We start from the raw sequence: 21,954 nt of genomic DNA on the forward strand, positions 1-21,954 counted from the left end.
AAAAACAGCGCCTTTATCTTCAGATTGTATTTCTCACATTACAGACACACTGAAACTGCATATTGCACTATTGAGAAGCTATTTAATAATTTACCAGGTACCATAGAGGAAGATATTTGAACTGACAGATGAAGGGAGAAAATTCAACTAATTGAGTAAAAGGAGATATATGCAATAATGTAAATAAAGAACAAAATAAAAATAAGATGCAGATGTCAAAACCACAAAAAAGAAGGCAGCTTTGGGGGGGAAAAATGCATGTTTATTTAAAACAGTATTACAGACACAGTGAAGCTCAAAGGCCGAGGAATCAGCCAGGATAAGGAGACTCAGGTTCCCCTCCTGGCTCTGCCTCCTGGTATGTGGCCTCTGATAAGTCATCTAACCCCTAAGTATCAGCGTTTCTCATCTGTAGAGCAGAAGAGGCTAGACTACGTCAATTCTGGGGTCTCCCACACCTCTGATAATGTCTAATGGCTGCCATGTGGACCTCTGACTAAAGGAATAAAACTGAGATTCTATAACATGTAATAATTAACCTCTGTTATCGACATTCTTACTCCCAAGAATTTTTCAATATATACTAAAGTCACAAACCGTCAACTTTCCATTTTAAGAATCCCAACATTTTTAGAAACACCTAGTAACCCTGCTGCAACCACTTTCCACTGAGAACAAAGGCTTCCCTACAGATCTCAAGACTTGAAACTGCTTTCTCTCCTACATCCTATGAGAGAGACCTCAGGGTCACAGGTTTGACTGTGTTCTCAATGTCTAGTCGCTTTCAGCCCACTATTTCCGATCTCCACTTATCACCTTCTACCCTCTGCTTACTGTCATCTAGAAACTCTGGTCACACAGACGTGACCACCTGACCCTTCTGTTCTCTTTGCCCAAGTCCCCCCCCTTCATTTTGGATGACCTCACCATCTAAAAGCTCGCCTCTCAGATCCACAACTTCCTGTCTCCTCTCTAATTCAGCTTTATTTCATGGTCCAATACAAGACCACGTTATCTAGAAATGCTCTACTCCTGACATGTTAAATTCAATCTTCTTACTTTTTGACCACAATTACCTCTCGCTACACCTGTTCAATAACCTGAAACTTGTGTTTCTTTCTCTGCAGCCCCTCCGCCTTTACTTCATCCCCATCTCGGCTTGAATGCCATCTCACCAACATCCTCTTTTTTCCTTGTCTCACCAATTTTCCACTGAACTTGTCTGGCCAAATTCCAACCTTGGGTCAATCCAACCATCTTCTCCTCTTACAACCCTCTGGGCTGCAGAGCACCACTGCAGCAAAATCACGCATGGTCTCCTGGTGTCTAATCTCCACTGTCCTCTAGGGGCCCTGGCGTGCCAGCTTCCCTGGCCACACTCTCTCTTATTCTCCACCAGGGCCTCCTCCCTCAGAGAAAACAAATGTTTTCAAATGAGAAGCCCCTCCCACTACTCCCATAGAGAGCACACATTTCCTGCCTCTGGGAAGCGTCCCTTCCACCCTGTTAAAATGGAACAGACCCTTCTCTTACCCTCCTATCTCACCCCTCGACCCCCTCGACCCTGAATTTCCCCTTGGCTAACTTGCCCATCAAGCATTCCCTTCTTCCTTGTATTTCAAACTCCTTCTCTACTGACTCCTTTCTTTCCCGCCCATATTAACAGCTGTAGTCAAGGGACTTCCTTAGTGGTCTGGTGGTTAAGACTCTGTGCTTCCAAGGCAGGGGACACGGGGTTGATCCCTGGTCGGGGAACTAAGATTCCACGTGCCATATGGTGCAGCCAAAAATAAAACATTAAAAAAAAAAAAAAAAAACTGTCATCAAACTTTTCCCATCTTTCAACAAAACACAACAAACAGAACCGCACCCTTTTCTGCCCACCCTACAGAGTCAGGGCTTGGGAGAGAGGGCTATCCTCACTTTTCCCCCTTGCTTCTTGCTCACTTATCCATCACACTGCCTGCTCCTGATCACGGGTCACCTCTCCCGAGCATGAAACTGAAGTCCGAATCTTTGTCATGATCAACAGGATGCTACCTACCAACATCCCTACCAGGGGGGCGTTCGTGGCGAAGGAAGAACCGAACTTCACTCCTCTGACTTCCAAACCGCTGCAGGACATCGAACATTCGCTCATTATCGGCAACTGGACGTTCTAAAAGAAATGAATAAATCATGTACAAGTCATGTTACCTGGTAACACATCACTTACTGTCTACCCTTCATACAAATTATGCATTATGAATGCAGAAAATACTATCTAAGATCTTTTTTAAAAAAAAAAGAACCCTTAGAAAATGAAGTATCACCAGCTTACCACCCACATAATCAGGGTCAAAGCTGGGTGGAATACGGGGATAGGAAAGGACTGGGTCAGGGTCACTGGCAAGAGCTCAGGAGTCAGATTCAGCAGCCCCTCACCAGTTCCAGGCAGGCCGTGAAGCTCTGCGGGTTCCAAAGTTCCTGTTATCTATTCCATAGGATGGTCTCTGAGGTCTCTGTTAACTCTAATGGTTCTATGATTTTCCAAGTATACAAATGAAAAATTAAAAACAACTTTCTAAATAGCCTTGTCTTTCTATTATGGATTTTTTTTTTGACAATTTTACAAACCATGTTTAAAAAAAAAAATTATACACATGTATTTCCAAACAAAAGTCTGTTTACTGCCCTGAAAATATTCCTTGAGACAAAAAAAAAAAAGAGGCATAGCTAAATACTACATGGGAACTGTAATCTTCCAATCTTAAGGAATCTGAACATAAAAACCAAATATACTGTTTGAGGATGCCAACAGTTTAAAATCAAAGAACTTAATCATTTTTAATGTAAGAATGCTGCAGTGGCCCCCCAAAAAATTCAATGCACTTGTCAGTAACCAAGGACACTATCTGAGTACCTTAAATAAACAACACGGGCACAGAAGAGAGCAGCCAAAGATTCAGCAGCCAATTCTGTGAACTAACCCCTGAACTTAATCGGCTTGGTGGCAACAAAGTACAGCTTGGGTTCTATTTACAGCAACATGACATAATGAGCAGACACAGATACCCTCTTCTCTAAACCAGAGAAAGTCTAACCAAGACGCCCCCCAAGAGGAAAAGCGGACACCTTCCTGAAAGAAATTCTGGGCAGACCTTCTACCTCCTCACAAAAACAAAAATCACACACACACACATACACTTTATTCCAAAAGAAATGAAGTAACTTCCAATCCATGTAGACCCTCCACCTTCTCACAAAAACAAAAATCTCACACACACTCACTTTATTTCAAAAGAAATGAAGTGACTTCCAGTCCATGTAGACCCTCCACCTTCTCACAAAAACAAAATCTTGCACACACACACACACACACACACACACACACACACACTTTATTCCAAAAGAAATGAAGTGACTTCCAGTCCATGCAGACCCTCCACCTCCTCGCAAAAACAAAAATCTCTCTCTCACACACACACACACTTTATTCCAAAAGAAGTGACTTCCAGTCCATGTAGACCCTCCACCTTCTCACAAAAACAAAAATCTCACTCACACACACACACACACACACACACACACTTTATTCCAAAAGAAATGAAGTGACTTCCAGTCCATGCAGACCCTCTACCTCCTCACAAAAACAAAAATCTCACACACACACATACACACACACTTTATTTCAAAAGAAATGACTTCCAGTCCATGTTGAGCGTGGACCTTCTAGGTCTAGAAGCTAAGGTCCTAATGGCCTACAGTGACAACATGTATACATATATCAAGCTTAGGCCAGCACAAGCGGAAATACACTTCAAAGGTTCTCAAAGCCGCCCATTTAACCCATGCTCCAACGACATCCATCCCTCGTCCTGGCGTCCATGCCTATGTGACTCTGAACAAGCCATTCCCAGCACTGAGAACTGTCCCCAGTACCCTCGTCTCCTTCTGCAGATGGAGCACCTCCATCTATTCCTGAAGTCATCACTCTGTATGAGAGAAATGTCTGCTGATTCCTGTTTTTACTTTGACAGCACACGTTCATCTCTCTCTTCTTTACAATCAAGCACAGCTCCTAGCAAACGACAAGAATCCAAGATATGTTCTCTCAGCAAATAAACCAGAGGGGAGTAAGGAAATGGAGATGGCAAGTAAAAGCTATCGTTTTTTAAAATTTTACTTTTTGACCACACAGCATGTGGGGTCTCAGCTCCCTGCACAGAGATGGAACCTGTGTCCCCTGCGTTGGAAGCAGTCCTAACCGCTGGACCACCAGAGAAGTCCCAAAAGCTACTTATTTTAAAAGACAGTTAAAGGAAATGGGAAACTTGAAAAGCAAACAAAGTGGAAGTAACATAGTTACTATTTTTAAAATGGGACACCTTGGACAAGTTATAGCAAAAAAAGAAAAAAGGAGCTGAAAACGTAACAGCTATTACTTGCTGAGTGTGAACACTAAATGTGCCAGGGGCTATGCTAAGCCCCCTTCAAATGTCAGCGCCTAGGATTTTCACACAATCCTGTGCAATAGATTCATTTATTATCCCAATTCTGTAGGAAAAACACTGAGGATTATAGAGATTAAGTATCTTGTCTGACGTTATAAAGCTAGTAAATGAAAGAGACAAGATGTTGACACCCACAACCTTGCTCTTAATCACATCATACAAACAACCCTCAAATTAATTATGAATTCCCTGCAACCAATCAAAATCCCCAAAGAACTATTCATGGAACCTTTCAAGGTAATTCTAAAACATATCTGAAAAAGAAAATACACAAGAATAGTACAGGAGCACAATGAAATAAGCAGTTGCCTTTACAGGAAATGGCAACCCACTCCAGTACTCTTGCCTGGAAAATCCCATGGATGGAGGAGCCTGGTGGGCTGCATTCCATGGGGTCACGAAGAGTCAGACATGACTGAGCGACTTCACTTTCACTTTTCTGCATTGGAGAAGGAAATGGCAACCCACCCCAGTGTTCTTGCCTGGAGAATCCCAGGGATGGGGGAGCCTGGTGGGGTGCCGTCTATGGGGTCGCACAGAGTCAGACACGACTGAAGCGACTTAGTAGTAGTAGTAGTAGTAGTAGTAATCTATTATAAAACTAGAGTAAATTAAAACTATTTGGTCCTCATCAAATTTTTGCATCTGGTCTCATGTCACTGGATATATTCTAGTGTCTCCTAGTTTATGGGAACTTAAGAGTATGTTACTGCTGTGTAAAAACTGTATAAATCTTAATTATCTCGAATTGGTTCATAGTATTTTTCAGGCCTACTATATCCTTCTACTTCTCTGTATATTCATTTTACTAATTTTTGAGAGTTTGATATTGAAACTCCAACTAAAAACTTTAATTTACTTATTTAAAAAAATGATTGCAATATATAGTGGAACTATATGTAACTTTGTTCTGTATTTTCCAAGTCTCTGTAAATGAGTTATCATATTTTCATAATTTAAAAACTAAGAAAAATAAAATTTAAGAAAACTATTTGATCCTATCATAAATAGAAGAAAAAACTAAAAGTAACTGGCTGAAGCTTATAGAAATATACTTCCTATGAGATATAACAAGACTATGAAGTGAAGTTTCACATCAGTAAGGAAGAAACCAAGTGTCTTCAATAAGACACTTAAAAAAATTCACTATCCACCTGGGGTGGGGGGAACATATTAGATCTCTAATTCACACTAGTCAGAAAAATTAATGACAAAGAAGAAGGGAAGGGTGGGGAGGGTAGGGAAAAAAATTTTAAATTTAATGGTACCAAACAACAGGAGACTATGTTTACAGCCTTAACATACAGAAAAGACTTTTTAAAACAACACACAACTAGGCCTGAGTTCTAGAAGAGTTGTGTTTTTCTATAACATCTACAAATCAAGAAGGAAAAGGGCAAAAGTCAAAAGAGACTTGAGCAAAGACTATAACGAAACAATCTTTTTTTTTTTTAATGGAAATCCAAGTGGCCAGTAGATAAATGAAAAATGATCAACTTCAGCATCAGCTAAGCAAAAGTAAGAATTCATTGTATTAGTATCTTTTTTTGATGAGGGATACTTTTAGAAATAACTGGTAGAAGTGTAAATTTCTACAGCCTTTGCTGAGGGAAATCTGGTGAAATATATTCAAATTTAAAATGTGTGAACCTTTAAGCAAGCAATTCCTGGTTATCTACCCTAGAGAAATGCTTGCACGTGATCTAGAGGCTTCTACAAGGCCTTCTACTGCAACATTTATAGAAATAAGAGAATTAATTGAAATGTTAGTGAATAAAGAAATGCAGTTTGTGGGTCATACTACGGAAAATTATGATAATTAAAAACAATGGTACGATGGTGTAGATTTACACAAGCTAATCAGAAAAGACCTCCAAGCTATACTGTAAGGTAAAATAATAAATTGTAGATAGCAAGATGTATGATACTGTTACATAAAGAAAAAATAGAGATGACACAAAACTATTTCTATAGTTACAGTACAGATAAAAGTCTGAAAAGTTATCTGCTAAAATTATAAGCAATTATACATCAAGCGACACAAGATGGGCTTGTGGGAGAGGTTTCCATTCCATCTATATTATTTGCCTTACAAAAAAGAATCCATTCATGTGGTCTTTTTTTTTTTTAATTAAAAAAATTAGAAGAAAGAATATCCTTTAAACACCCTCATTACATAGCAAGGGCTACTGAACTCAAGTGAGCAAGATACTAGAGAGGAAAGGGAAACAGTGGAATCAAGAGTTTCAAGGGAGAGGGTGAGCCTTGGCAAAGGAAGGAAGTCAGAAAGAAGGGCAGGCACACATCCAGAGGAACCTGAGGTAAGCAGCGGGGAGGAGACTGAGGAAGCGCACAGTGCATGGTCTCAATCACTTCACTTTGGGCAAGTTATTTGCAGAATGCAGGGAGGCCACCAGAGCAGCTAGAAGCTCGTTTATTCTTTCAGTAAATATTTCCTGAGCACTCCCTCTGAGCTAGGACACAGCAAAGAATGAGACAAGCAGGTCTCCACTCTTAAGGAGTTTACATTCTCGTGCATGTGTGTGAGGCTACAGGGATTAAAGAGGCAGCAGATTAATAAACACACACACAAAAACCAGACAGACACGTCTCATGCAGAGGATCAAACCAGGATGACATAATAGAGAACCTCGTGCCTGCTTTAGTGGGAAGCTCAGGAGAAACATCTCTGAAGAGCCAAGGTGTTAGCTGCAATCCAAATGACCAGCAACAACAAAATCTGGGAGTGCAGAAGGAGCAGCTGGCACCAGAGGCTCTGAGGTGGGACACAGCTTCATTTATCCAGGAACATAAAAAAGCGGCAAAAGGTGAGCAAGGAGGAAAATGGTACCAGACCTCACAAATCTAAAGACCTCACAATTTAAAACCAAGACTCTGGATTTTGTCCTAAGTAGAATAAAAAAGTTAAAACAAGAAAGTCAAACTATCAAATTTTCATTTAATAGGGATCACTTGGAGGGACTTTCCTGGTGGTCCAGTGGCCAAGACTCCATGCTACCAATGTTAGAGGCTCAGGTCCGATCCCTAGTCAGGAACTAAATCCCATATGCTGAAAAAAACGAAAAGATCTTGCATGCCAAAAGGAAGACTGAAGGAAGAGCCCACATGGTGCACCCAAAACCTGGCGCAGTCAAATAAATTTAATTTTTTTTTTTACAAAAAGGATCACTAGGGTTTCTTTACGAAAATGGTCTAATCTAGTTCCTATGTGAAGTAAGCAGCTCAGAGAGAGTGAAGGAAGTCTTCCTGAACACCCAGCTGTAGGAAAATCATCCGAAGATGATTGAGAAGACTTGCCTGGGAAGCAGAGGGTGTTAGCTGAAGTCACACCCCCATGAACGGTGTGAATGCAGTGAACAGTGGGAAACCTGCACTGAGATAAACTGCACCAAAGGGGAGAAGAAGGAAACAGTAAAGGCTCACCCAAGCTGTACAGGGATAGCGCACAACTTGTGAAACATTACTCCTCCATCTACAAACTCCTGAAGGGCCAAAAGGAAACCAGGCTGTCCCATTTTAGGGCTCCAAAGAACTAAGTAAGGGACCGATTTCAAGGCTTAAAATAATGACTATGATTTCACCACTGCCTCCTGCCACCATAATTAACTCAATACCGAAGAGCTCTCCCTAAAAACCTCCAAAGACTTAGAGACGGCAAAACAATCAGAACAGCTCAGAATGCCTCAAATTTCTAATGAAGTGAAAACACCTAAGCATACCCAAAACACTTCTGAGCACAGTACATTTTACCCTAACACCTCCAGAAGTTTCCACCCCATGTATCAGCTGCTTATCCTTTGACCTTTAATACTGTAGTGTCTATGATGTGCTGCGGAAAAAGAAAACAGCAGAGGACTTTGGAGGAACTTCCCAGGCGGTTCAACGGCCGTGACTCCATGCTCCCAGTACAGGGCGGGGGGCCCAGATTGCTTCCTTGGTCAGGGAGCTAGATCCCACATGCCACAACCAAGCGCTGGAATGCCACAACTAAAGATCCCACGTGTTGCACTGGGACCCAGCATAGTCAAAATAAATATTTTAAAAAAAAAAGACTTTGGAGGAGGCAACAAAACTGGACTGAATAGATAAAACTGTCTCTCTGATAGACACCCTATTCTCCAGTTTCTCCGTGGATAAACATGAAAGGCACACACTGCCTTCTCTAAAACTTTGATAATAAAGATGGCACAGCTGAAGAAGACGTACCAGAGCCACACCACACTTCAGCCAGGTGGCAATCGCTCTCACCAGGTTCTTTGCACAAGTCCACCACGTCTCTGCAGATGGTTTCTGGAGTGACAGGGACTTCTGTGAAGTGCTGCTCATTGTTGCTGAGGTACACAGTAAGAAACATCTGGAAACAGAAGGAGAAACACAAGGGTTATCAGTACCACCTACACTGGCACTGGTCACTTCTCGCTTACTTTAGATTTCTTTCCCCAACTGTCTTAACTGAAATGCAAATACACAACAGGACCATCTGGCTGTCTCCAGGCCCAAGGTGGAGAGGGACCCGGAGCTTTGCTGATGGCCCCTGCCCTCCCTCCATCAGCTGCGCCTGAAGAACCCTAGGGGATCCCTGGAGCACAGTAAATGGATCAGTGCACACAAAAGGTCAAGTTAAATCTTCCTCTGACAGTTTATTTATGTCATTTGTTTACCAAGACTTCTGTAGTTCTTAGTATATGATATGCCAGGCCCATACTACAAAGAGATTCTCCCATCAGCCCCGTGAGTATGATCAGGAGATGATGATCACACAAACACATGCTTAACTGAGCAAAGTCTCTTTCAGGAAGGATACATAAACAAAACATGTGTTGCTGCTGAAGGTGGGGATGGGAAAAGGGGACAGAATTCAGAGGGATATCTAATATTTATACCACGTACAATGTATCACCTGTTCAAACAATTATATTTTCAAATCTAAGATGTTTTAATCAGATTAGATACATACTTTAAAGCATAAGTCAGTGATGGCTCAGTGGTAAAGAATCCACCAGTCAATACAGGAGACACGGGTCAATTCCAGATCCAGGAAGATCTTACATGCCTCAGAGCAACTAACCCCACGTGTAACTATAAAGCCTGTGCTCTAGAGCCCACCAGCCACAACTACTGAAGCCCATACACCTTAGAGCCCATGCTCCACAAGAGAAGCCACCCCAATGAGAAGCCCGTACATGGCAACTTGAGAGTAATTCCCTGTTCACGGCAACTAGAGAAAAGCCCAGGCAGCAACTAGAGAAAAGCCCAGGCAGCAACAAAGACCCAGCACAGCCAAAAATAAAAATAAATAAATACAATTATTTTTAAAAAGCTTAAGTATTCATCAATAAGGTGTAAGTAGAAATGAATGGCTGTCGTGCTAAAGTTGAGATGACCTTGTATATAAACACTCAGACCAGAAGATTTAGATCTAAAACTCAGTCTTCCTCCCGGTAAAAACAGATACTGTATCTTAAAAACACTGCATCTGCCTACAGTACGGGAGACCTGGGTTCGATCCCTGGGTCAGGAGGATCCTCTGGAGAAGGAAATGGCAACCCACTCCAGTACTCTTGCCTGGAAAATCCCATGGACGGAAGAGCGTAGTAGGCTACAGTCCATGGGGTCACAAAGAGTCGGATACGACTGAGCAACTTCATTTCACTTCGCTAAAGAATTCAAGTGTTCACACCTATCAAATAACAAAACAAAAAAAAATCAACCAAACAAAAAACAACCGTTGTTAATTCCTAGCACTGAAGAAAACTGAGCAAATAAATTGTTGATGACAACTCAAGTCTGCAAACCCATTAGCTCATTCATTCAGTGAGGACTTACTCTGGGCAGATTAATGTGTATCGGGATTAAAACAAGTAAACAAAACCCAGACAATTTGAAAGTGTTAATTCCACTGTGAGCTTTATATTCTGTGAAAATAATTCTTATTAGAGAAAGAAAATGCAGTGGCTTTGAAACATGAACTTGATGGACCAGTATACATTCTGTAAAAAGAATTAATGAGACCAAGCCAAACACTTCAGGAGTTTGGGTTTTAAGGCTATAACAAAACAGAAGGGGATTTCCCTGGTGGTCTAGTGGCTAACATTCCAAGCTCTCAAAGGAGGAGTCCTGGGTTCAATCACTGGTCAGGGAACTAGATCCTACACACCGCAAATAAGAGTCCACACGCCACAACCAGAGATCTCACATGCCAAAAACAAGATGGAGATCCCCTGCGCTGCACCTAAGAACTGGAGCAGCCAAACAAATAATTTTTTTTTTCTTTTAAAGGCAGAATGAGTAGGATCTGCACTGTGGTCACAATGACACATATGAGCCACAGTGCCCTCAGTCACATGGCGTCTCACGCAGCATAAACCTCTCTCCCACTACCCCAGAAGTGAGAGTTGCATTAGGCTCTTCTTTTTGGGGGGCGTGGGGGAGGGGAGGGGACAGCGGGAGAGCGGCAGCATCTGACTAGGGATGATGATGGAAACTGGCTGAAACAGCAGACTGGCCGCCTCAAGGATCTGGTTTGAGTAAGGGGAGAAGAAAATGCACGAGAGAAGGAGGCCCCCTGGGTCCGTGGGCTCTGCCCACGGGGCTTCCCTGCTCCTCCCTGCAGTAAAACTATGCTTTTCCAAAGTAAGCCAAGTCTCCACTTCCTGCAACTGAAGCTCTTCATTCACAGAAACACATCTAACACAGAAAGGAACCCCCCAAACTGGAAAACATAGACAGGAACCCATTACAGCTAGAAGGCAACTCAGAAACAAATTTTAAAGCGGATGCTATCAAAAAAATAAAACATATGAAAACAAAGCTGCAAAATTTGTCAGCATGAGCTCAGAAGCCTTCAAGCTAACTGTACCAGGTTCTTCACATTCTGATAAACTGTGCTACATAAAGATACATAGTTCCAGGCCTCAGCTCAGCCAACAAGGCAGCACTTTAAAACTGTTACACAAAAAAAACTGTTACACAAAATGAACACAGGTTTCCACCCTGGTGCGACTCTGGATACATAAACAGCACATGTAACCAGTGTAAATAATTTACACTTTAGTATTAAAGAGTACTCCTCCTCCATACTCCCTACCCACATCAGAACTTTCTCTGAAGTTTAACACTTCAAACATAGGAACCGTTTTCATTGTAAATATGAGACTAAGAGGCATTTATCAAATTATAGAAATATTTAATATACTGTATATACACAAAACAGGTTTTCCCAATGACTCAGCAGGTAAAGAATCTGCCTTCAACGCAGAAGACACAGGAGATGAGAGTTCGATCCCTGGGTCAGGAAGATCCCCTGGAGGAGAAAATGGCAATCCACTCCAATATTCTTGCCTGGAAAACCCCATGAACCTAGTGGGCTACTGTCCAAAGGGTCGCAGAGTCGAACACAACTGAGCGACTGAGTACCCCTATATACAAAACACACACTGTATCAACAAATAAGAGGTTATTTCCCAAGATAAAAGTGCCTTACCTCGTAAACCTCATCTTAAAGAGTCCTTTCACACACATTATCTCAGAAACTTACATCAACTCTCAGATAAGCAGAGCAGATATTACTTTCTCTATAAATGAAGCAAGAGTCTTTTATAAAGAGTCTTTATACTGGCTACTAAAATGAGAGGATGAGCGTACAATTCTGTTCTCCACCCGTCCTCTACTCTTTCAGCTGTTCCTTATAGCAGAAAAGTATTAGGAAATGCTCTATTGAACCCTGGTAAAAATCCCCAGGAGGAGGGCAAGGCAGTCCACTCCAGTATTCTTGCCTGGGGAATCCCCATGGACAGAGAAGAGCCTGGTGGGCTACAGTCCATGGGGTCGCAAAGAGTTGGTCACGACTGAGCGACTAAGCACACAACCAAACTTGTATAGAGATCTGGTGTTTTACTTTTTAGAAGACAACAGCTTCATTTATTTAAAAGTACAAATTATAGATACGAAGGATGAGAAACGTGTTCTAAGATCACTGCACTTTTCCCCCAAAATCCCACAGGATTAACACTGGTGTGAGTGGTGAGTGGACTTCATTCAGGCATGCCTGAAGACAGCTCTGGAGTGACTGTTCTGGGCTGAGTGCTCCAAGGCCAGGCCGGCAATGTGAGCTGCTCCTGACGCCCAGGTGGGAGATCTGGGTTCTTACCCCAGACTTGTTAATCATTATTAGGGAAGTAATGTCACCTCTCTGAATCCCAGCCTCCTGGTCTTCAAAATAAGAGTCCTAAGTTCCTGAGAGCTGCCACGTAGTTTGGGTGTTTGTAAGAGCCAACTTCTTCACAACAGTCCACAACCTGGAAGGTAGCAATTCAGTCGCGAAGTGAGGACCTGAATGAAGGCAATGGACAGAGGGGGAAAGAACAGATTCAACAGAAAGACTGGATCTGGTGACTAAATGTGGGAGGATGGGGGGGCGGCGGTGAACTAAACAATTCATAGCAAATTCAGGAGGAAAACCAGGCTTGCTCCACTCTGAGATTATGGTAGCAGCAGGCAGGGGATGAGAGAAAAGCAGGAGTTTCGTTTGGATGAGCTGATCTGGGACCACCTGTCCCCACCCCCTCTCCAGCCCTCACGGCCTTCGGACCTTCAAGCTCGGCTCCACCAGAATCCTCCTCCTTGCCTCCCACCCCCTGGAGCCGGCGCATCCTGTTTCTGACTGCCATGTTGTTGGCTCGAAACGTCCTCAGAGCTTCTGGGGTGGACTCTGAAACTGGCGCCAGGCGCGGAGGGCAAGGAGAGACAGAAGGCAGGCAGCCCACTCCAGACTGGCAACTGGCCTTTCCGGAAGCAAGGCAGCTTGCTCAGGAGACTGGAGTGGCTCCCCCGACCCCTGCCCAGCAGCATGGTAAAAGCTTATGGAGAGGGTCCCCCTGGGTTCAGTCTCCAGCCTGCGTCCTTGGGCAGCATGAGCCTGGGACAGCAGGCAGCACGTTCCAAGGATAGGAAGGTGGGTGAACAGCCTCCAAGTGCCTGGGTCAGCTTCCAGGTCGAGCCTGAGGTCACGTCTTCTTGATGACCTTCCCCGACAAATGTTCTTCCCTGTGTGCCAGCACGGCCTGCCGCTCCTTTCCCTGGGTCTTGATACAACCACTTCCTTCCCGGGAGGCTTTCCCTGGTCATCCTGCCTAAAACCCCACCACCACCCTCAACTTGCACAGCATGCGTGCACCCACATATGCACATGCACACACATGCACTTCCCTACTTTCTCTCTCTCCCTGGCACAGTGACCAACATACCATATATTGTATTTATTTCACTTGCTTTTACTGTCTTCCCTGCTAGAACAGACGGTCCATGAGGCCCAGGGTTTTGTCTGTTCAATACGGCATCCTTAGCACCTTGAACTGTGCCTGGTTTGTAACAAACACACAGTAAGTGTGTGTTTAGGAATGAATAAATACCGCAGCTGTTACTGCACTTGACAGATTCACCTCTGATTTATTTTCACAGTAAGTTTCCCACAGGTATTGACAGAAAGCAGAGCAGACAGTATTCAGCACAGCTACACACGCCGACAGAAGTTAGTGTCCTCTCCTCTTCAGTTTGTATCATGCTATGCCATCCTACTTCTGTTTTGACATCTTGTTCATTTATGCAAGATTTATAGGCTATCTATTTTATGGTTTAAGTTCTAATACAGACATAATCTTTATTAAGTAGCCATTACAGCACACGGTACAGAACGAGAGACAGAGAGCACTGTGTGGAGAGGGACACAACCACCCCAGGGGAATAAATACCCCAACCTGGCTTCCTCCTTCTTAGGTCATCCGTGCTACCCCTCCTCACTGGAAAAACCCAACAAGAAGTCAGATGGAAAGGGAGACTACTGATGCCTTTATAGAAGTCAACTTCCTGGGGCACAAAGCAGGGTGGAGACAGGCAAGCAAAAGATGCTTCCCCACTCCATCCTCAAACTCAATGACTTCAACCCCTCTATGGTGAGCGAGGGCTCCTTAGCCACAATCTAAACAGAATGAGAACACAAAGTACAGGAAAAGAACAGCCCAAGCAGAGGGAAGAACAAATGTCAAGGCCCCAAGGAGGAATCAAGCTTGTCACATTTGTGGGCAAGGAAGGTCACTCTGACAGAGTGAGCAAGAGGAAAGGATTATAGGAGATTAACTCAAAGAGACTATATCACGCATAGAAGCCACAGAGTCCTCAAGCTGTGGTGCAAACAGAGGGTTATTCATCACAGATGGCAAGGCCCCACCCTCAGAGATTCTGATTCAGTAGACCAGGGGTGGGGACAGAGATTCTGCACTTCTAAGAAGCTCCCTTGAGATGCTGATACTGTGGCTCTGGAAACTGCAAACCAAAAACCATTGTTCAAAGACCCAAAGGCTGGAGCAAGGAATCTGGATTTTAATCTAAGAGGCCATTGGAGGCAAATCATTAGAGACAAAAAGATTAGATTGGTGGTTGCCAGGGGCTGGGGGACTGACTGCTAACAAGTACAGGGCTTCTTTTTGAGGTGATGAGAATGTTCTGGAAATAGTGGTGATGGTTGTACCACCTTGTAAACATACTAAAATCCACTGAACTGGATACTTCAAAATGGTGGTATGTAAATCATATCTCAATTTTTTAAAAAATAAGTCACTGGAGGATTCTGAAAAGAGTATTGAAGTCATTTTTTTAAACATTACTCTGGCTACTATATGAATAGACCACAGAGAGGCAGGCATGGAAGACCAATTAAGAGGAAATGTAGCACATAAAGGGGCTTCACTGATGGCTCAGCAGTAAAGAACCCATCTACCAATGTGGGAAACATAAGGGTATGGGTTTGATCCCTGGGTCAGGAAGATCCCCTGGAGGAGGGTATGGCAACTGACTCCAGTATTCTTGCCTGGAGAATCTCACAGACAGAGGAGTCTGGTGGGATACAGTCCATAGGGTCACAGAGTCAGACACGACTGGAGGGACTTAGCACACACACACGCAGCACATAAAATGAGATATAATGGTAGCACAGACTGCAGGTAACAGCAAGTGGTGAAAAATGGCTGGACCGGATTATATTTTGAAGGCAGAGTCAACAAGACTTGCCTAATGGACAGAATGTGGGATGCAACCATAGAAATTGAATGAACGTAGATTTGGTGTCTAAGCAAGAGAGTAAATAGTGCTGTCATTTACTATGAGGAAGGAGGAACAGATTAGGGAAGGGGCCACAGGACTGGGGCCTCGGCCAGAAGTCCCATAGAGGACAGGGACCCAGTAAAGGATTAGAAAAGATCCAACCATAAAAAATGGAAAGAAACACAAAGGAGTGTGGAATACCAGAGACCATGCAAAGCAGTGTCTCAACTAAGTCAAATAAAGTTTAGCGATCTTAGAAACGAGAATGAGGACAGTTCTCCAGGCTGGACAAGACGGAGGCTGCTGGATGCCTTGACCAGTGCTGTCTGAGGAACAAGGTCGAAGGCCTGTTTGAGACAGGCTAAGAGCCCAAGGGAAGGATGCAGAGACTCAGAACAGAAAGATGGAGAAAACAGCGACTCCCTGGCAGGCCAGTGGTTGAAACTCAGCACTTTCAATGTAGGGGGCACGTCGATCCCTGGTTGGGGAACTAAGATCCCATATAACTGCATGGTGCGGTCAAAAAAAAAGGAAGGTGGAGAACATGGAGCCACAGATGGAAGAAGACAGAGTAAAAGCGGTGCTTTGTTTCTTCTTTATTTCAACATGGAGTTTTTCCAGAGCATTTTAATGGATGGACTGATTCAGTCGAGAGGGGAATGCTGCTGCTGATGCTGACTCTGTATCTCTAGTCTCTATTCCTAGGCCAGTACTCACTGCCCAGTGGCAATCTATGTCTGGAGAACCCGCAAATGCTTCATGCTCAGCTTGGCCAAACCAGCACAGTCCCATTTGCACTGACTTTCTTTGCTGTAGTGATTATCTTACTTTTTAGGTTACAAAGATAGTTTATCAAGTTTGACAATTTCTTAATGGGGGACACCACAGCACAGTGACAACAATACAGCTGGGAAGAGGTGGCTTTGAGCCGTGACTGTGTGACAGCTGATGTGCAGCCAAGGGCAGGTGTCTTCCTGACAATCCCAGAGAAGGGGTAGGAGAGAGGGACCACCCACCAGCCCCAGCTGCGCCTGGTGGCCCTGAGACCTATAACTGCCACATTTCCCCCTAGAAAATTTCCATTAGAACAAAAAGGCATCACGTCACTTGAAATAAATAGTTTAAACTCATTTCACCCATCTTAAATTTATAGACATTAAGTATGTCCCCTTGCATTTATATATCACTTATAATTTAAAATCTTTTCATTATAATCTGCCCACAATTATAGGCTTTACTGTGATAATTCATAGTTGTTCCAAATTTTACAGAGGGAGTAAATCAGGCATTTTCTCAATGAATATCTTTTCTCTTCTTTATTTGGAAGAGGAAAAACAATAACATAAAAAGATGTTGTTGCTAAGTCGGGTGGGAGGAGAGAGATGGACTGGGAGTTCAGGGTCAAGTAGATGCAAACTTGAAGGCAATGGCACCCCACTCCAGTACTCTTGCCTGGAAAATCCCATGGACGGAGGAGCCTGGTAGGCTGCAGTCCATGGGGTTGCTAGGAGTCGGACACGACTGAACGACTTCACTTTCACTTTTCACTTTCATGCATTGGAGAAGGAAATGGCAACCCACTCCAGCGGTCTTGCCTGGAGAATCCCAGGGACGGGGGAGTCTGGTGGGCTGCCGTCTATGGGGTCGCACAGAGTCGGACACGACTGAAGCGACTTAGCAGCAGAAGCAGCAGCAGATGCAAACTATCATGCTTAGAAGGGATGGACAGCAAGGTCCTCCTTACAGCACAGAGAACTATATCCAATTTCCTGGGATAAACCATACTGGGAAAGAATATATATATTTCTTAAATATATAGAAAAGCGAGCCAAATCAAAAGAAAAGGCTAGTTAAACTAACCTATCATGCTAACCTGAGAAAAGTAGGCACACGGGCTCTTTATACTGTACTTTCTTTTTATCTTTGTTTCATAAGTGGACTGTGCTACAAAACATCGCTCTTTGAAGTGTAACTTAATTCCCTAAAAAATAAAAAGATGAAGCTGTTTTTATTTCATTTTGATGAGGCAGTTTTATCAGCATGTTGAAACCTTACTAAAGAAAAAAATTTTAACCTACTCTATCAACTAAGTCCTTCTGAAAACAATAATTTTGGCCAAAAATTCATGATCTTTAATGATAAAAAATAAAATGGCTAAATCTTAGAGAACTTTTCAGCATCTAATACCAAAACATTTCAGAAGGAAAAAGCATAAAAAGCGAAACTTTCAAGAATGGTCAGGTATGTACTGTTTTGTTACAAAACAGTATTCACCATATCCCACTATACAAATGGAAAAATATAATACGTGTACACAGACATGTAGTACAAACAAAAAAAGACCTCACCAAATTAACAGTAGTAATGTTTGGCGGTAAGATTATGAAATGAATTTGGGGGGACTTATCTATGCTTAAACTTTCTAGAATGATTAAACATCACTTGGATAATAAAACTGATAAAGAATCAATAATTAAATTAATAAGGCAAACATTTTTATTACCTGGTCCTTGCTATGTGATATATATGGCAAATATCTGTCTGACAATGTTGTTTTCTAGGGTCACCATACTGCCTCAACTTTAGCCAGGGACTAAAACCTAACAATCAAGAAATATATCCTGGAACTTCTCTGGTGGTTCAGTGGTTAAGAATCCACCTTCCAGTGCAGGGGACACAGGTTTGATCCCTCGTCAGGGAACTAAGGTACCCCGTGCTGTGAGGCAACTAAGCCCGTGTGCCGCACTTATGAGCCTGCAAATACACACACACGCACACACACACACAAGAAACACATCTTAAACATCCACTGCATTAGAATGAAATATTATTCAGCCATAAAAGGAATGAGGTACTGATGCATACTACACATAGATGAACTCTGAGAACACTATACTAAGTGACAGAAGTCAGGCACAAAAAGAAACACCACAATATTCAAATCCATAGAGACTAAAAGTAGATTAGTGTTTACCAGGGGTTGAGGGGAGGGGGAATAGCGTGTAACCCTAGAGGATGTTTTTCTCTAAGGTGATGAAAATGTTCTGGAATTACCAGTGGTTAACACTGTGAACATACTAAAAACAAAACAAAAAAAATACTGAATTACATACTTCATAGGGTGAATTTTATGGTATGTGAATTATATCACAATCTTAAATGCCCACTACATGCTTACTATGTGACAGATACAAGAATCTCTTAAGGGAAATAAAATTTACTCATAAAAAAAACTTAATACCAAATTAAGAACAACTTAGTACCAAATTACGTGAGTGGGGCTGTAAGTAAAATGAAAATTCAGAAAGGAGAAAGATGAATGTGATCTGAGGCAGACTGAGGTTTCAGCAAACAGGCATAAACTAATGGCAAGCATAAAGAAAGAAATTCTGGGTTTCCCAGGTGGCGCCAGGGCTAAAGAACCTGCCTATCAACGGAGGAGACAGAAGAGAGGTGGGTTGGATCCCTGGGTAGGGAACATCCCCTGGAGCCGGAAATGGCAACCACTCCAGTATTCTTGCCTGGAGAATCCCATGGACAGAGGAGCCTGGCCGGCTACAGTCCACAGGGTCACAAAGAGTTGAACACAACTGAAATGGCTTATGCATGCATAAGGAAATAATAAAAAAGAAAAATAATAATCTATAGTAACCTTACTTCTAAAAATGCCATCTTTTCCTGACTCTTTAGATTTCTGAAAACACCATATTCTCAAGAAAACAAAGATGACTCCCTTAGCTCCTTTCCCGTAAGGAAGAAAGGAGAATGGAGTTTCCTGGCGTCAAATCGCATGGGAGGCTACTGTGAGAAACTTGGTTATTTTCATTGACTCACAAATGTGTTCCTGGGAACTTGTGACGTAAGTTATTTTCATCACAAGCACAGCAATAATCAGATCAAAACAACACATCAGCTTTCACAGCTGAACCTGCAGCTGTGAGGACGATAAATTGCTGGGGTATCTGAAAATGCTCAGAGTCTAGCTTGGACAGAACAGAAGAGATGGCTTTTCTTCCCCTGATACCAGGTCAGCCCTTCCCATTAACAGAGACATGAACTGCTCACTTCTTCCCAACTTGCACATCAAGAACTTCATGTTTTTAAAAAATAGTAAGCATCAAATCTAATATATACTTGGGAGCAGAGGCTCTCAGGGACAGACCATAGGGCAATACGAAAGGTAAAACACAGAGTGGGAAGGATGAATGTAAATTAAAACAATGAGTCATCACTTACAACTATTAAATTAGTGATTAAAACGTAAGATCCAACAGAGATGAGACTGATTCATTCAAAGATATAATGATGGTACTAAAAATTGTTTAAAATCCCACTTGGAAAGTAAAGTGTATCATGTTATCAAAACCCGTAAATTTACGTATACCCCATGAATTACCCTTACAGAAATAACTGAAATGAAGAAAACCTGTAAATGGCTGAAGATTTTTCACTGTGGTGTTGGAGCTATGAACAGTAAGATAGGAAACTAACATCCAATAAGTTAACCATGGAAGGGTAGCTGCTGGAGGGACTATGACCCAGGTACCAACTACTGTAAGTACAGTGTTAGAAAATGGCAAGATAAGGTTACAAAATAGAAATATTAAGTTGTAGATTTTAACCATTTAAAACATATGGACAGGACTTCCCCGGTGGTCCAGGGGTTAAGACTCCACTTCCACTGCAGGGGGCGCAGATTTGATGTCCGGTTAGGGAACTAAAATCCCACCTGCTGCATGGCGCAGCCAAAATATAAAAAATTAAACATACAGACACAGGAACTGTCTTGTACAGAATACGTAAGAGAACTCTGGTATTATGAGATCGGGTATGCTGCTGCTGCTGCTGCTAAGTCACTTCAGTCGTGTCCGACTCCGTGCGACCCCATAGATGGCAGCCCACCAGGCTCCGCCATCCCTGGGATTCTCTAGGCGAGAACACTGGAGTGGGTTGCTATTTCCTTCTCCAGAGATTGGGTATAGATGTCACTTTAAATTTGTTTAAATATCAATGTTAATATAGTTTTATAATAATGTACAATTTAAAAGTATACATAACACAATACAAACTGTGATAATGTGAAAATATTTCCCTAAAAACAGCAAATAAGATTTGATTCTTAAAGTGATCAATCTGAAGAGAAAGATTCAGGGAAGGACCAAACACCATTACATTAAGTTGCACCAGGCCTCCCCACACGCGCTGCACAGTAATTCATGCCCAAGTCATGTCTGAAGAAGGCTTGCCCTTCCAAAAATCCAAAGTCAGAGACAATTTTCATTAAAAAAGAAGAGATCAAAGATTTATTTTTAAGAGTTCCATTTTAACAGGACATGTATGCACTGTAACTATAAAGTTATGCTATTAATACAAGGATGACTCATTTCAAAGAGGAATTATTTCAGATTAAAATTTGGAAGACTTTTCCAAAAGGAAATTGAAAAAAAAAAAAAACTGACCAGGGCATTTACAAGAAATTTACTTTGTGTCAGAGGCTAAATTTATTCCTTTGACTGAAAAACCATGTGAAGTTTAACAGAAAGAAAAATAGAACTAAGAGTTTAGGATGTTCCCTGTCATAGAAAGGAATTTAAGCTTTGCAATAAAAGCACCAGAGTTTTGATTTATAAAATCCCAAATCACTTAGGTTTACCTAAGAAAATATATATATATATATATATAATATATATATATATATTGAGAAAAAAATTTGTCCTTTAGAGGAAAATGAACAATCTATAAAAAGAGTGACATAAATCCTCCCCAATCTTACAACTCACAGGAAACTCACCATAGAGGCAATCAGATAATAATGGTAGTAGAGAGTAGAGAAAAGTCAAGATGATTTTTGTATTTAATAATTCCCCTATGGAGACAGAAATGAAATGAAGGAAGGAAGACCCCAGACTACCTTCTAGAAGAGGATGCTGCTACTAGGCTTCCTATAACCTGGTCAAGAAAAACACCTCTCTTAACAGTAAGATACATAGAAAGGGATTAAGAAACAGCAACAACCAAAGCTTCTTTCAGTCTCTCAAACATACAGAGCCATTCAGCCCAACTCTGGCTTCCAACCTGAGAAAGGGGTCAGAAATGAGACGCAGATCATTCCAATCTTCCAGCATTTTCAGCCTCCTGCTCCTCAGAGACCTCGCTGTCTGCTCCTGTGGTAACTCTGCTCCAGGGGCCACGAACCAAGAACACGGGGCGGCTTGCTTGGCTCCCTGACTTGGACTTGCTCCGTCCCAAGGGCGGGCTGGGCTGCCCTCCTTCTGCAGGGGGTGTGCCGCCCAGCCACCCCAGCCTGGACGACCCTGCCACCCCTCCCCAGTAGTTCAGTGGG

At 42.4% G+C, this 21,954-nt stretch overlaps 1 protein-coding gene across 3 annotated transcripts in view; it reads right to left on the reverse strand.

Annotated features, from left to right (window-relative positions):
* The window catches only part of TP53BP2 (tumor protein p53 binding protein 2), a 67,793-nt gene that overhangs the window by 31,722 nt on the left and 14,117 nt on the right, over positions 1 to 21,954 (reverse strand). For 2 of the 3 annotated variants that reach the window (XM_070768017.1, XM_070768018.1), the window contains 2 exons: positions 8,721 to 8,868; positions 2,045 to 2,158 (listed from right to left, as the gene is read on the reverse strand). In XM_070768017.1, the coding sequence (XP_070624118.1) occupies positions 2,045 to 2,158; positions 8,721 to 8,868 (262 nt within the window). Of the gene's footprint in view, positions 1 to 2,044; positions 2,159 to 8,720; positions 8,869 to 12,701; positions 12,846 to 21,954 lie in introns of those variants that run through there. The other variant, XM_070768019.1, reaches the window with a different exon arrangement.

This window comes from Bos indicus, chromosome 16, assembly GCF_029378745.1.
Source record: "Bos indicus isolate NIAB-ARS_2022 breed Sahiwal x Tharparkar chromosome 16, NIAB-ARS_B.indTharparkar_mat_pri_1.0, whole genome shotgun sequence".
Classification (NCBI taxonomy): domain Eukaryota; kingdom Metazoa; phylum Chordata; class Mammalia; order Artiodactyla; family Bovidae; genus Bos; species Bos indicus.